The sequence below is a fragment of the Microtus oregoni genome, unplaced genomic scaffold (genome assembly GCF_018167655.1).
Source record: "Microtus oregoni isolate MIOR12 unplaced genomic scaffold, Mior012 000005F_ref0000423, whole genome shotgun sequence".
Classification (NCBI taxonomy): Eukaryota; Metazoa; Chordata; class Mammalia; order Rodentia; family Cricetidae; genus Microtus; species Microtus oregoni.
In genome coordinates this window covers 13,864,336-13,877,037 of record NW_024543064.1, presented here as the reverse complement: position 1 = coordinate 13,877,037, position 12,702 = coordinate 13,864,336, and the positions used below count along the sequence as shown (strand labels likewise).

General features: G+C 45.2%; 1 protein-coding gene across 2 annotated transcripts in view; it reads left to right on the top strand.

Annotated features, from left to right (window-relative positions):
• Nucleotides 1–200: 200 nt before the first annotated feature.
• Ubr4 (ubiquitin protein ligase E3 component n-recognin 4) overlaps nt 201–12,702 on the top strand; it is a 114,209-nt gene continuing 101,707 nt past the window's right edge. For both annotated transcript variants that reach the window (XM_041652997.1, XM_041652996.1), the window contains exons 1-8: nt 201–376; nt 8,059–8,156; nt 9,597–9,700; nt 10,602–10,731; nt 10,842–10,981; nt 11,766–11,868; nt 12,002–12,143; nt 12,286–12,410. In XM_041652997.1, the coding sequence (XP_041508931.1) occupies nt 201–376; nt 8,059–8,156; nt 9,597–9,700; nt 10,602–10,731; nt 10,842–10,981; nt 11,766–11,868; nt 12,002–12,143; nt 12,286–12,410 (1,018 nt within the window). The remainder of the gene's footprint in view (nt 377–8,058; nt 8,157–9,596; nt 9,701–10,601; nt 10,732–10,841; nt 10,982–11,765; nt 11,869–12,001; nt 12,144–12,285; nt 12,411–12,702) is intronic.

Here is a 12,702-nt window from a genome sequence, read left to right as displayed (position 1 = left end):
GAAGCGCTCAGTGCTGCGCAGGCGCATTGCTTCGGGTCTTGCCCTGAGAAGTCAGAGGCGGCACAGCGCCTTACGTTTTTGTTGCGCGACCCGCGGCGCCCTGTCTGACGCGCACGATTGCGTCACTTCCGCCCCCTCCCGGGAGGCGGCGCTGGGCCGGTGGCAAGCCCCCGGAGGGAGCCGCAGTAGTACGACGGAAGATGGCGACGAGCGGCGGCGACGAGGCGGCGGCAGCGGCTCCAGTGCCCGGAGCCCCGGCGACCGGGCAGGACACGACCCCGGGCTGGGAGGTGGCGGTGCGGCCCCTACTGTCCGCGTCCTACTCCGCCTTTGAGATGAAGGAGTTGTCGCAGCTGGTGGCCTCAGTCATCGAGAGGTACCGGGCGGCGGCGCCGACGGGCAGCGCGGTAGGGGGGAGGGGAGAACCTGCTGGGTCGTGAGTCCCCGCTGCCCCGCAGCCTCCCGCCGGGAATCCACCCCACGCATTCGGGGCTGCCGGGCGCTGAAGACACGAGCTCCCAGGTTTCCTCCCGTGGCTAGCATAAACCATTCCTGACTCGATTTCCCCTCCAGAGCAAAAGTTTTATGGCTGCCCTTGCTGGAGGGCGTGGCCTCCAGCATTTGCGAACTGGTTTTTGAGGTGCAAGGTGCTTCTTGGCGGGTGTCTCCCGGGCTGCCCCTCTGTGTTAAGGTCAGGGCGTGGATGAGTTTGCATTTCTCCTGCCAGCGGAGCCCGAGATTTACTTTGGAGATCTACCACATAGTTTAATAACGGTCTTTCTTTGGTGCTCTGATCACTGGGGGGCACGTGCTGTTTCTTTGACTGAAGCCTCTAGTTACCACTGAATACTTTAGTTTTACTTTGCATCTCTCGTACTTTTACACTGACTGCGTGTGTCAGAGAGCCGAGTCCTTCTCTTTCTCAATAAAATACGTTCATTCTCTTATGGGACTGCTCGTTGTCTTGCTGTTATGTGCTGTTACCTTTTTATACAGATCGTCGGATTGCAGGAGTCGTATTTCTTCATGGCAAGGGGGCGATCTTAGTATTTGCCTTTTCTTTGATGAGTTTAATAGTAGACTAAGGCTTTTAAAGCCCGTTTGCTTACTTTCGTTTTCCTTTCCTAACCAAACCTTGCGCGGTAACTCCCTGAAATTGCTAAGCGGGTCATTTTAGCTTGTTGGTCAACAGAGTATATCTAAATGTTATTTGGAAAGTTAGAAACCGCTGTGTGTTACTCAAGAGAGGCTCATGGTTTGACACATTAATTATCACAGTAATTGTCAGAATTGTCACAGTAATGATGATGCTTTGGATGAAGGTTCCTTAACAATTTATAATAAAACAGTGATTGAGTCTGCTAGCTTAAGATTTAACAGGTAGATTTTCCTACTTAACTATGTTTAATAATGTTATGAAGTTGTAAACAAGTACCAAAAAGTATTACTCTCAAATTATGTAGCCTCTTTTTATTTTACCGGTCTTTCTTTTTTCTTTCTTTTTTTTTAAATCTATGTGTACGTGTATATCCTGTGTATGTGGATGCCATTGAAGGCAAGAAGAGGTCTCCAGATTCCCTGGAGATGGCGTTATGGGCAGTTATGAGCCACCTGACGCTGGTGCTGGGCCCTGAGCTTGGGTCCTGGAAGAACAGGAAGTGCTCTTAACCACTGGGCCATCTCTCTACCGCCAACCTACTATCTTATAATTTAATCGAATTATTTTTATGTGTGTGTGCTAATGGAGACCACAGGACAAGTTTTAGGAGTTGATTCTCTTCTTCCATCTTGGTTTCCAGGGATTGAACTCAGGTTTCCAGATTTGGATGCTAGACATTCTTCCCCATCTCCAGCCAACCATGCAGACTCCTATTTTACTGTCTTAAGTGTTTAAATCACCACTATTTTCCTGAATCATACCTACCACATACAATCAACAATGTTCACTTCCTGTTAGAGGATTTTCTTTTGTATTTATGGGTGTGAACTGAGTTTGCAATGCCATTTGTTGGCATTCATGTATATCCCATATGTGTGGTCCTTGCCTTTTAAACTTAGAGCAGCCCCTTGCAACCTGTTCAATCCAAACACGGAACTAGATTTGAACTTGGCTAAGTGCAAGTTACCCTTCTACATTCTTCATCATCTGAGAGAACCAGGAACTGTGTTTGTAGACATGAAGAAACCTCTTTATGGTGTTAGGAAAAGTGCTGTGTATTTAGTAATACTGAGTTTTATTGGAAGTCAGGAGTTTTGAATTCCATGTTCTGGTTTTTATAGCTTAGTGAAGTTTGAAGTCCTGTTCTGTCTTCTTGGGAGAAATTAGATCGTACAAAAAGAGTTAAACCTCATAAGTTCCTTACGCTGTAAAACAGAGTTGTGTTGAGGGTAGAGCACAATCAGTGGCCTTTGCTGAAGGCTCAGGTGTTAACTGCAGGTCTGTGGGCTGTGTGGGCAGTTCACTTCTGCCATCTTAGACGAAGGCAGCCATGTGTGATATTATCCAATTTTGACCAAATGTGATGTGTTTAACTTCTTACGGGCCTTAAATGTACACATCACATCCAGACATTAAAAGATAATAAATCCACTCACCTGGGCAACTACCTGGGCCCGAGTTTGCTGACTTCTGTCTTAGAGCACACTAATTATACCCTGTTAACCAATTTCTCAAATGTTTTCTTTCCAGAAAAATGCAGTAGGGGACTCAGGAATGTGGAACCATTTGTTGCCTAGGGCGTTAGGCCACTGAGTATAGTTCAGCCCAGGTTTCTGCTGGGGTGGGCATTGTTTCTGGCTGTCGTAGGTTTAGGGGCCAAGTCTGCTGTTGTGCTTGTGGGACAACTGTTCGTCTTCTGCACTTGCCTTGTTTCTCCCATGGTTACAGCTGGTCTCCTTTCTCCCTTGCCTCCAGGGACCCCCTGTTTTTCTGTGGCAGTGTGCTGGCCTCTGCATCCTTTTTCGATGTTCTGGCTTCGTTACTGCAGTCCTTATTCCCTGTCTGGCAGCCGTTCCCTCTTTGATTGCCTCTTGTGGAGCTGCTAGGGCTGATATTGGCCCTGAGAGATTCCTCTCAATGTCTCCATTTTACCTCTTGTCTCAAGTTAAGCTTTATAATTGGAATTGACCTTTTGAGGGCAGAATACATTGAAAACTCTTAGGGTCTGATATTAACTGTGTGATCAAATTGCTTGATGTTAAGATGATGCTGTGAAACAAAGGGCAGTAGATTAACATGGACGAACTATAATGGGTACCCTCAAAAGTGTCCTTAGATCTTTGAAAGAAAGTGATGTCTGAGTTTATTTAGTTGAGTGCAGGTGGCTTCTATTGTCCATAGCCTGCAGGTCTTTTAGTACAGACTGAAAATCTCTTAAGTGTTGAGTGCAGCCCTCTGTGTTCTGTGGCCAAGAGCATTTCTTTCAGAACTCTATCAGACATGGTTGGGAGCATAGCTGATATTGAGTATACATAGATTTAAAAAAACACCCCCCCCCCAGTGTCTCTGGCTTCTTTCATGATAAGCATCTTGAAAAAAAATTTTGTCTTCCAGGTATTTCTTGGAATTTAGAACAGAGCTGCTACCTGGGGCAGGGAGGCTGTTAGAACACTCTATCAGGTAGTGCAGATCCTTCCTGGAAGTCTTGGAGAGAGACAGTGCTGCACTGACTGGTGTCTTTTGTCTTTATGTGCTAGTGTGACATAGTTGACAGTTGAGCCACAGGAGGGAGAACCCATCACCAAAAGAGTGTGCTTGGAGGGTAGTCCTGGTGTCTCATTGGCACAGTCACCACTTGCCTGTCAAGCACGGGAGAAAAATTGGTCAGAAAACTCACAGTTCTTGGGTTAAATGAATAGCTATATGTGTATCTATCTGCCTGTGTGTACACTAGTGAATGCACTTGTGTATGTGTGTGTTTGTGTGCGCACCCTGAAGTAATGTGAAAGAAATAACTCAATGGATTTTGTGTGCAGAAGTTGAAGTTGCTAAGGGGTAGGGAGTTGTTGCACTTTCACAGTCTATGAAATAGACTTACAGTGTGTTATCTAAGGGGAAAGTGGAGGGAACCCTAGTCTTTTGTTATGTCCCTCCTCAGATCCCCTACTCTTTCTAAAATAAGCTAGATATTTCCAGATGCTAGCTAGTTCTTCCTTTTTTTTTTTTTTATAACATCAGATATAGTCTCTGTCTTGCTGTCTTGGCTGCCTTCTGTTCTTTTCTTTCCACTGACTAGGATAGGAAACCCTCATCGTCTTTGTCTAACAATATAGGTGCAGTGGGCACATTGCAAAGTTTGTTAGTGGTGGGTGCTTCAAGAAAGCTGACATGCCTTCAAGGCTCACCACTTTCCTTGTGATGTCTGTGCTCGGTTTCCTTGCTCTCCCTCCCACTGACTCTTCTGCCCTTTGTTCCTCTTCTCTGGTTTTAGCATCTGCTGGGATCTCTGTGTTTATAGGTTTTCTGGGCGAATGGGTGACAACAAATTGTTATTTGGTGACATTTCTCCAAAAGCAAGAGATAGGAGAATTATACCTATTTTTTCTTTCTAGCCTTTTTAAAAGGTCTTATTCCCGACCTTATCCCTAGCTACCCTAAGCATATTATTTTTATTTAAAAAATTATTGTGTGTGCATGTATGTATGTGGCACTTGTGCTCTGGCACACATTTGGAAGTCAGAGGACAACTTGTATGTGGATTCCTGGGATCAGACTCAGGTTGCCAGGCTTTTTGTAGCAAGTGCCCTTAACCACTGAGCTGTCTTGCTAGTCTACCATAAACAAATTGTAAGTGGAGCTGAATATAGTACCATCTTTTTCTTTACCAATACCTATCTTCCTCCCTAAAATACATATTTGTTGCATTATTGGAGTAAGGTTGCTGTATATTTGTAAGGGAGGGGGTTGAATTTCTGATATATCATAGTGGCATCTGTATGGCCCTGGGGTAAGACAGACAGACAGACACAGACACACACACACAGAGCTGGGAATGTATGTAACTCAGTTAAGAACATCCACGTAGCCCTGGGTTCAAATCCCCAGCAGTACTCAAATCAGACTTGTTTTCTGCCTGGCAACATATACTTGGCACATGCCTGTAATTCCAGCACCTGGGAAGTGGAGGCAGAAGGAACAGACATTGGGTGTCATTCATTCTCAGATATTTATTGAGTTCCATGCCAGCCAGGGATAATTTAGACCAGTGGTCCTCAGCCCATGGGTTGCGACCCTTTGGGTTATCAAAGGACCCTTTCAGAGGGGTTGCCTACGACCGTCAGAAGACATAGATATGTAAATTATGATTCATAACAGTAGAAAAATTACAGTAATAAGGTAGCAACAAAAAAACAACTTTATGGTTGGGGGTCACCACAGCATGAGGAACTGTATCAAAGGGTTGCAGCATTAGGAAGGTTAAGAACCACTGCATTATTAGATAAAAACCAAAGAGGGGACAGGAGCAACAACCACTCACCAGCTCTAACTCCACACCTCTGACTGAGCCAGGCATCTAAATAAGTGTACTTATTTCAGTGGGTGCATGTGTGTTTATCTGTTAATAACTTTATTTTATTACCAGAATGGGAATGAACGTGCAGAATAAGTTCATCCTTGGAGTGGGTAGTTTTTCTCTAAGACTTGGTAAACTTGTTAGCTGAAAAGAGTGGAGGTAAACAGATCTGAACTTTTCAAACTAACAGCAAAGGACAGTGAGTCAGCAGACTACATGGAATTGAGAGTAGGAACACTCAAGAAGCCAGAAGGGCTGGGCGGTGGTGGCACATGCATGCTTTTAATCCCAGCACACTGGAGGCAGAGGCAGTCGGATCTCTGCCAGCCTGGTCAACAAGAGCTAGTTCAGGACAGGCACCAAAGCTACAGAGAAACCTTGTCTCAAAAAAACTGAAAAAAGAAAAAAGAAGAAGAAGCCGGAAGGTAGACAAGAGAACTCAAGTGTGTTGGTGAATGGAAGGGTGTAGTGCGGAGCCTTAGAGAGGGAGGAGTGCTACTTGGAGCTAGCTTTCTGTTTCCCTTGTCTTTACCTACCATGATAAACAGGAGTGTGACTCTATGGTCAGGAAGGCCCGGGCGCACCCAGGTGCTCCAGGACTACTCTTCTAATGAGGGTCTAATCTTTGCTACACGCTGATTTAATCCTCAGACAGCAAAGCACTCGCAGTGCCAGACTCCAGAGAGTGTTTTGAAGTGATCCGTCACTGACGTTGGCACTTTCCAAACACAGACCTGGCGTTTCAGCTCTTGTATTCATTTGGCAGGAAGATAAGCGTGTTGGTGAATGGATCAACTCTGTTTACATTTCTCTTGCTGGGTGGATACTTTTTGCTAGGGATTAATTCACTGAGGAAACGATTTAACCATCTCTCTGCTCTTTGCATCTAATAAGATACATTTTGTTCTTTTCTTTGCCTGCCTTAGTTCATGGTTTGTGCCTTAGCTTCTCATTTGATAAAGTGACTTAAATGTATCCAGCCTTTAGAGTGCGTTGGGCTCCATATATTCGCAGAAGAGGACAATTCCTGAGCTAAATGCAGTGATGAGGCTTAAAAAGGGACAAGCTAGGGCTCGAGAGATGGCTCAGTGGTTAAGAGCATTGCCTGCTCTTCCAAAGGTCCTGAGTTCAATTCCCAGCAACCACATGGTGGCTTCTCAACCATCTGTAAAGAGGTCTGGCGCCCTCTTCTGGCCTCCAGGCATACAGACAGAATATTGTATACATAATAAATATTAAAAAAAAAAAAAGGGACAAGCTATTCTGTTGCCATCTAGTGTTAGCCTCCGTGAAGTGGGTGTTGGCTTTAGGGGACTTCTTGCTGTGAGCTGTTGATTTTTTTTCTTCCAAGTCCCTGCGCTCTGTGTTGTAGTTGGTCTTCAGAATGGATTACTTTCATCTGCTTCTGTTACTAATATTGTGAGTGCCCTAGCCTGCCCTCTTTTGGTCGTCAACAATTAAGGTGTTTTCTAATGGGTAATATAGAATAAATTGGTAATGTAATTTGGGCTGTGTGTGTATGTCTGATAATGCTAGGGGTCAGGATTTTGCTATTGCCATAGCCTCAGCCTTCTGATATACATACATACATATATATATATATTTATTTATATACAAATATATATATATATATATATTTATATTTGGGTTTTCGAGACAGGGTTTCACTGTGGCTTTGGAGCCTGTCCTGGAACTAGCTCTGTAGACCAGGCTGGTCTCGAACTCACAGAGATCCGCCTGCCTCTGCCTCCCGAGTGCTGGGATTAAAGGCGTGCGCCACCATCGCCCGGCCCTTCTGTTATATTTTCACTTGTGTCTCCTTACTTCTGTTTTGTGTGTGCTTGTGGGGAGTGTTGGGGATGGAACACAAGGCCCCATACGTTCTTCTACTGAGTCACATCTCCAGCTTCCTTTTAACTTTATTTCTGAGACAGGGTTTCACTATGTGGACGTGACTGGTCTAGAGCTTGCTATATAGATCAGACTGGCCTCGTGCTCACAGAAATCTGCTTGCCTCTGTTTCCTGATGCTGGGATTAAAGATGGGCGCTGTCACGCCCTGCTCCACCCCCCCCCCCCTTTTTAAACAATTTCTGAATTGATAAATTGTTTCTTGCCAGGTGATAGTGACACATACATTTAATCCCAGCACTTGGGGAGGCAGAGGCAGGTGGCTCTCTGTGAGGCCAGTCTGGTCTACAGAGTGAGTTCCAGGGCAGCCAGGGATGTACAGAGAAACCATGTTTCAAAAAAAGAAAAAAAGAAAAATAAAATATTTTTTCTTCATTAGCCTCTTCTTACTAAGTCTGATTTCTTAAACAGTATAATTACAGTTATTCTCTAAGCTTTTTTATTGTTTGTTTTTATGGTGCTGAGGCCTTGTGTCCCAGCACCATCCCCAGCCCACACATTGAATATAGGAATAAGTAGCCATTTCCTTTACTTCCTACCAAGTAGGTTGCTGAAAGGACAGAATAAGGCAATTCTTAGAGGGATGTGGGGCACATGATGGTTATGGATTGTTGGTGACGTTGTCTTCCTTGCAGTGAGTCAGAAATCCTGCACCACGAGAAGCAGTATGAGCCATTCTACTCATCCTTTGTCGCACTGTCCACACACTACATCACCACAGTCTGTAGCCTCAGTGAGTATGCCTGCCCTGTTACCCGGTGAGGGCTGGTGGGGTGGGGGTGGGGGGGGTAGTCTCTCCTTGAACGCTTAGCTAATGAAGTTTTGTTTGAGCAACTCCCAGACTGTTCAGCTGTGAATGGGAGCAGCTGTTGATCTTCCCACTTTCCTACCCCAGGAGGGAGTGCAGAGACCTTTCCTGGGCCTGCCACAGGATCTGGAAAAGTGCTGGCTTTGTCACCTGCCTCATAGCCATGAAGCCAGGCCCATTTTTCTTCTTAATCAAAAGAACTTTAAAAAAAAAAAAGTTTCCTGCCATTTCCATTTTATGTTATTCTGTGCTTGCTTTCACTGTTTATTTTATTTTTTTTAGGTTTATTTTTATTTTTAATTATGTGTATGAGTGCACGTCCTTCTGTGGGGATGTGCACATGAGTGCAGTTGTTCTTGAAGGTCAGAAGAGGGCGTTGGAACCCCTGCAATTGGAGTTACAGATGTTTGTGAGCTGCCTGTTAGGAGTGTTGGGAATCAAACTTGGGTCCTCTGTAAGAGCACCACAATTGTTCACTGCTAAGCTGTCTCTCCAGCCTCTTCTTATATATAATATTAGTGCTGCCTGGATGCACACAGGTGTGGATCCATTCACTGGAGCCTGCCAGAGGCCACACCCCTAAAGAAAAAAATGACTCTCCATCATTTATCAGTAATCCTTCAGATGGGACTGGGGCCCTGTTAGCCCCTCCCCCATTCCTTTCTGTATTCATTGATGAGACTTATGGCCCAGGCTGGCTTAGAGCTCACCAGGCAGCCCAAGCTGGCCTTGAACTGGCCTGGAGTCACAGCATTGTTAAACTCATATATACACGTACCTGCTAGCGGACTGATTTATTGAGGGCAATGCTGGTAGGCATGACTGGGTTAGTGCCCCAGGAGGCTTCTGCTCCCTGGATTTTGTGTGAACATGAATCTCTTGTGTTCTTTGGTATGGGAAGAGATTTGACCTTTGTTCCTTATTTGCAATTACTGCCCTTGCAGAGGTCCAGGTTTAGTTACCAGCATCCATGTGGTAGCTCACAATCATACCTAACTTCAGTTCCAGGGTGGGTTTGACACCATTTTCTGACCTCCACGGACGCTAGGCATGTACATGATGCATATACATATGTACAGGCAAAACACTCCAAAACAAAATAAATAAGCCTAAAAATATGCTGGGATGGTATTTCCCTTACAAAGCGGCCTAAGTATTAGATGAGCTGATACATTTGAAGTGCAGGAAGTGTGGTGTGTTTCCTGTTAAAGTCATCTTAATATCTACTAAATACTAGTTAGCTTTTGTCATCTGGGGAGATTGCTGCTAAGAATGCAGATCCTGTGAGCTCAGTGCTTGTTCTGCTGCTGTGTTGCATGTGAGGCTGACCTGTTGCCAATTAAGTGACTGTTTTTGCTTTCTCAGTTCCCCGGAACCAGCTTCAGTCGGTGGCAGCGGCCTGTAAAGTCCTCATTGAGTTTTCTCTCCTTCGTCTGGAGAACCCGGATGAGGCATGTGCTGTGTCCCAGGTGAGAGGAGAGGGTCCATTTGTGGCCCTTATTTTATTTATTTATTTATTTATTTTTTTGGTTTTTTGGTTTTTCGAGACAGGGTTTCTCTGTGGTTTTGGAGCCTGTCCTGGAGCTAGCTCTTGTAGACCAGGCTGGTCTCGAACACACAGAGATCCGCCTGCCTCTGCCTCCCAAGTGCTGTGGCCCTTATTTTAAAACCAGCTGTAAGTATGGGAACTGGATGAATGGTGTCAGACTAAGGTGGGTAAACCTTTTCTGAGGTTGATCAGATAGTTGTTTGTGGGCCATACTGTGTCTCTTGCAGCTTGCCAGCAGTCTATGCTGCAAACACAGGAGTGGAAATGAATATGCTATATCCTGCTAGCTGTAGACAGGCTAGAGTCTCCCAAGGATGGAAAGTTTCTGTATGTGTAAGCAGGTAGCAGTGAAAAGGGTGTGCTGTTTGACAAGTTGGCAGGCTTGGAAGAAAAGGGACCAGGCCTTACCACACTCTGGCTATGGCTGATTGTTACCATGCAGGAATGGAGGCATCAAGCTAGCCTGTTGTGGATAATTGAGACTCATAAGGAATCTAAGTTTGTTTTAAGGCCTTCTGTTTTTACAAAAGTTAGCCACAGCTGTAGTTGAAAACAGAAAACAGTTATGCAGTCTGTGAGAGTAAGACATTTGCAAACTGATTAACTCTCAGTGACCTCAGTTTGAGATCTCTGCCTGTGTATTTTTCACTGAAGTTATGTTTTTTTCTCTCCTCCCCCTTCTGGGGCCCCCCGGGACTGTGGTACATTCCCAGCCCTTCACACGGCAATTATTTGTGTGCACCTAACTCAGACCCCGCACTAGTTAGACTCCCCAAAGTACAGAACCGTCTAAAAGACGTGTGGATATGTTTTGTTTTCAGAAACACTTGATTCTGCTGATCAAAGGCCTGTGCACTGGCTGTAGCCGACTAGACAGAACGGAAATTATCACCTTCACAGCAATGATGAAGTCCGCCAAGCTTCCACAAACAGTGAAGACGCTTTCAGATGGTGTGTGTCTGACACCCCTACTTACATGACCCCCTCTGTGGCCACTGTTGCTTTTTGTTGGCATTCTCCTCATCTTCCCCCCCCCCCCTTTTCGTTTCTGAATTTTGTAGTGGAAGATCAGAAAGAGCTGGCGTCTCCAGTAAGCCCTGAGCTAAGGCAGAAGGAGGTACAGATGAATTTTTTGAACCAGCTCACCTCAGTTTTTAACCCTAGAACCGTACCATCTCCTCCCATTAGTCCACAGGCTCTGGTGAGTTCTTTACCCAAATATCCTCATTTTCATGGAATATGTTAAGATGATAGAACTGAGAAAAGATTATATTTTATTTAAAAATATAGCCCCATTCTCCCTCTCCCCCCTAAAAAAAAGTCAGTGGGTGGTGGCATACCCCTTTAATCCCAGCACTTGGGAGGCAGAGGTAGGGGGTTCTCTGAGTTTGAGGTCAGTCTGGTCTACAGAACAAGTTCCAGGACATCCAGGGCTGCACAGAGAAACCCTATCTTGAAAACAAAACAAGATACAGTATACCATTTTGATCAGGAAGGGAGCATACAGGTGATGATAGAGCCATAAAACTTTATTGTCTGGTGACCTTGTAGACATCTTGGTTTGTGTAAGTTTACTCAGGTACTTGTCCAATGACAGAATCATGCAATGAGGCATTTCTTAGACTATATTCCCACCGTTAAGTGACGGGCTTTGGTGGAAGAATATACAAAACAAATCATACCAAATGATTTGCCTCCCATCTTCCTTTGTGTGGTTTGGACCATTTGTGGGTCATTCTCTCGTGCTTTCCTCAGTGTGAATGCCACAGAAACATGTGCAGATTTCCTCACAAGGCTCCCACTCTGGTGAAAACATACAGTTCATGAGCTGTTTATGTCTCAACTTCGCTTGTATTTTCTCCTGGGTCAGCAGTTTCTCACTTGTAGCTGAATGTCCAAGCATTTCCAAGAAGCTGCCTTGTTGTACCCAGCATGGTGCCTGGCAGCAGGCAAGTGGTCATGCTAGGGCCTGTGTTTCTCTTCAGGTGGAAGGAGAAAATGATGAGCAGCCATCCACAGATCAAGCCTCTGCTGTCAAGACCAAGAACGTGTTCATAGCTCAGAATGTGGCTAGCCTTCAAGAGCTTGGTAGGAGCCTGTCTGCTGTTAGAAAGCTGATCTATATGCTTACCCAAATATCTTGCCTGTGCTTCTTCCATGTGGAGAAGGACCAGGCTTCAGACAGAGGCCCATTGGACAGTGTGTCTTTTTGTTAATCCAGGTGGCTCAGAGAAGCTGCTCCGAGTGTGCCTGAACCTGCCATATTTCCTGCGCTACATCAATCGGTTCCAGGATGCAGTGGTAGCCAATTCCTTCTTCATCATGCCTGCAACAGTAGCTGATGCCACTGCTGTTCGCAATGGGTAAGTTGCTCCTTGACCTTGTACTTCATTCTAATCCCAAGGGATAGAGCTGATTAGTCTTTACCCGTGCTGGTTTTCTTTATTAGACTATAGAAGCAAGTGGTCCTAGGACTGTTGCTGATCCTCTTCTGTAATGTTCCAGTTTTCACTCACTAGTGATTGATGTAACCATGGCCTTGGATACCCTTTCTCTACCTGTGTTGGAACCCCTCAATCCTTCACGTCTGCAAGATGTGACAGTTCTCAGCCTCAGCTGTCTGTATGCGGGTAAGAAGTTATGTCTGCTATAATTTTCTTTAGTCAAACATGGGTTTGATTCGAGAAAGTCATAAAAACCTTGAGAACTCCATTCTCCTTCCTTGGCATCATTACTTCTGAGACTATCTAATATCACATGTAAGGCCAAGGGAAACCGTTACGGGCATTGAAGTGACCCTGCTGTTTAACTGCTGGCCTCAATTTGTGTGTGTGTGTGAACGTGTGTATGTACAGGTGTGTGTGTCTGTGCACATATGTGTGAGTGCATGTGGAGACCAGAGGTCAACTTTGGGTGTTGTTC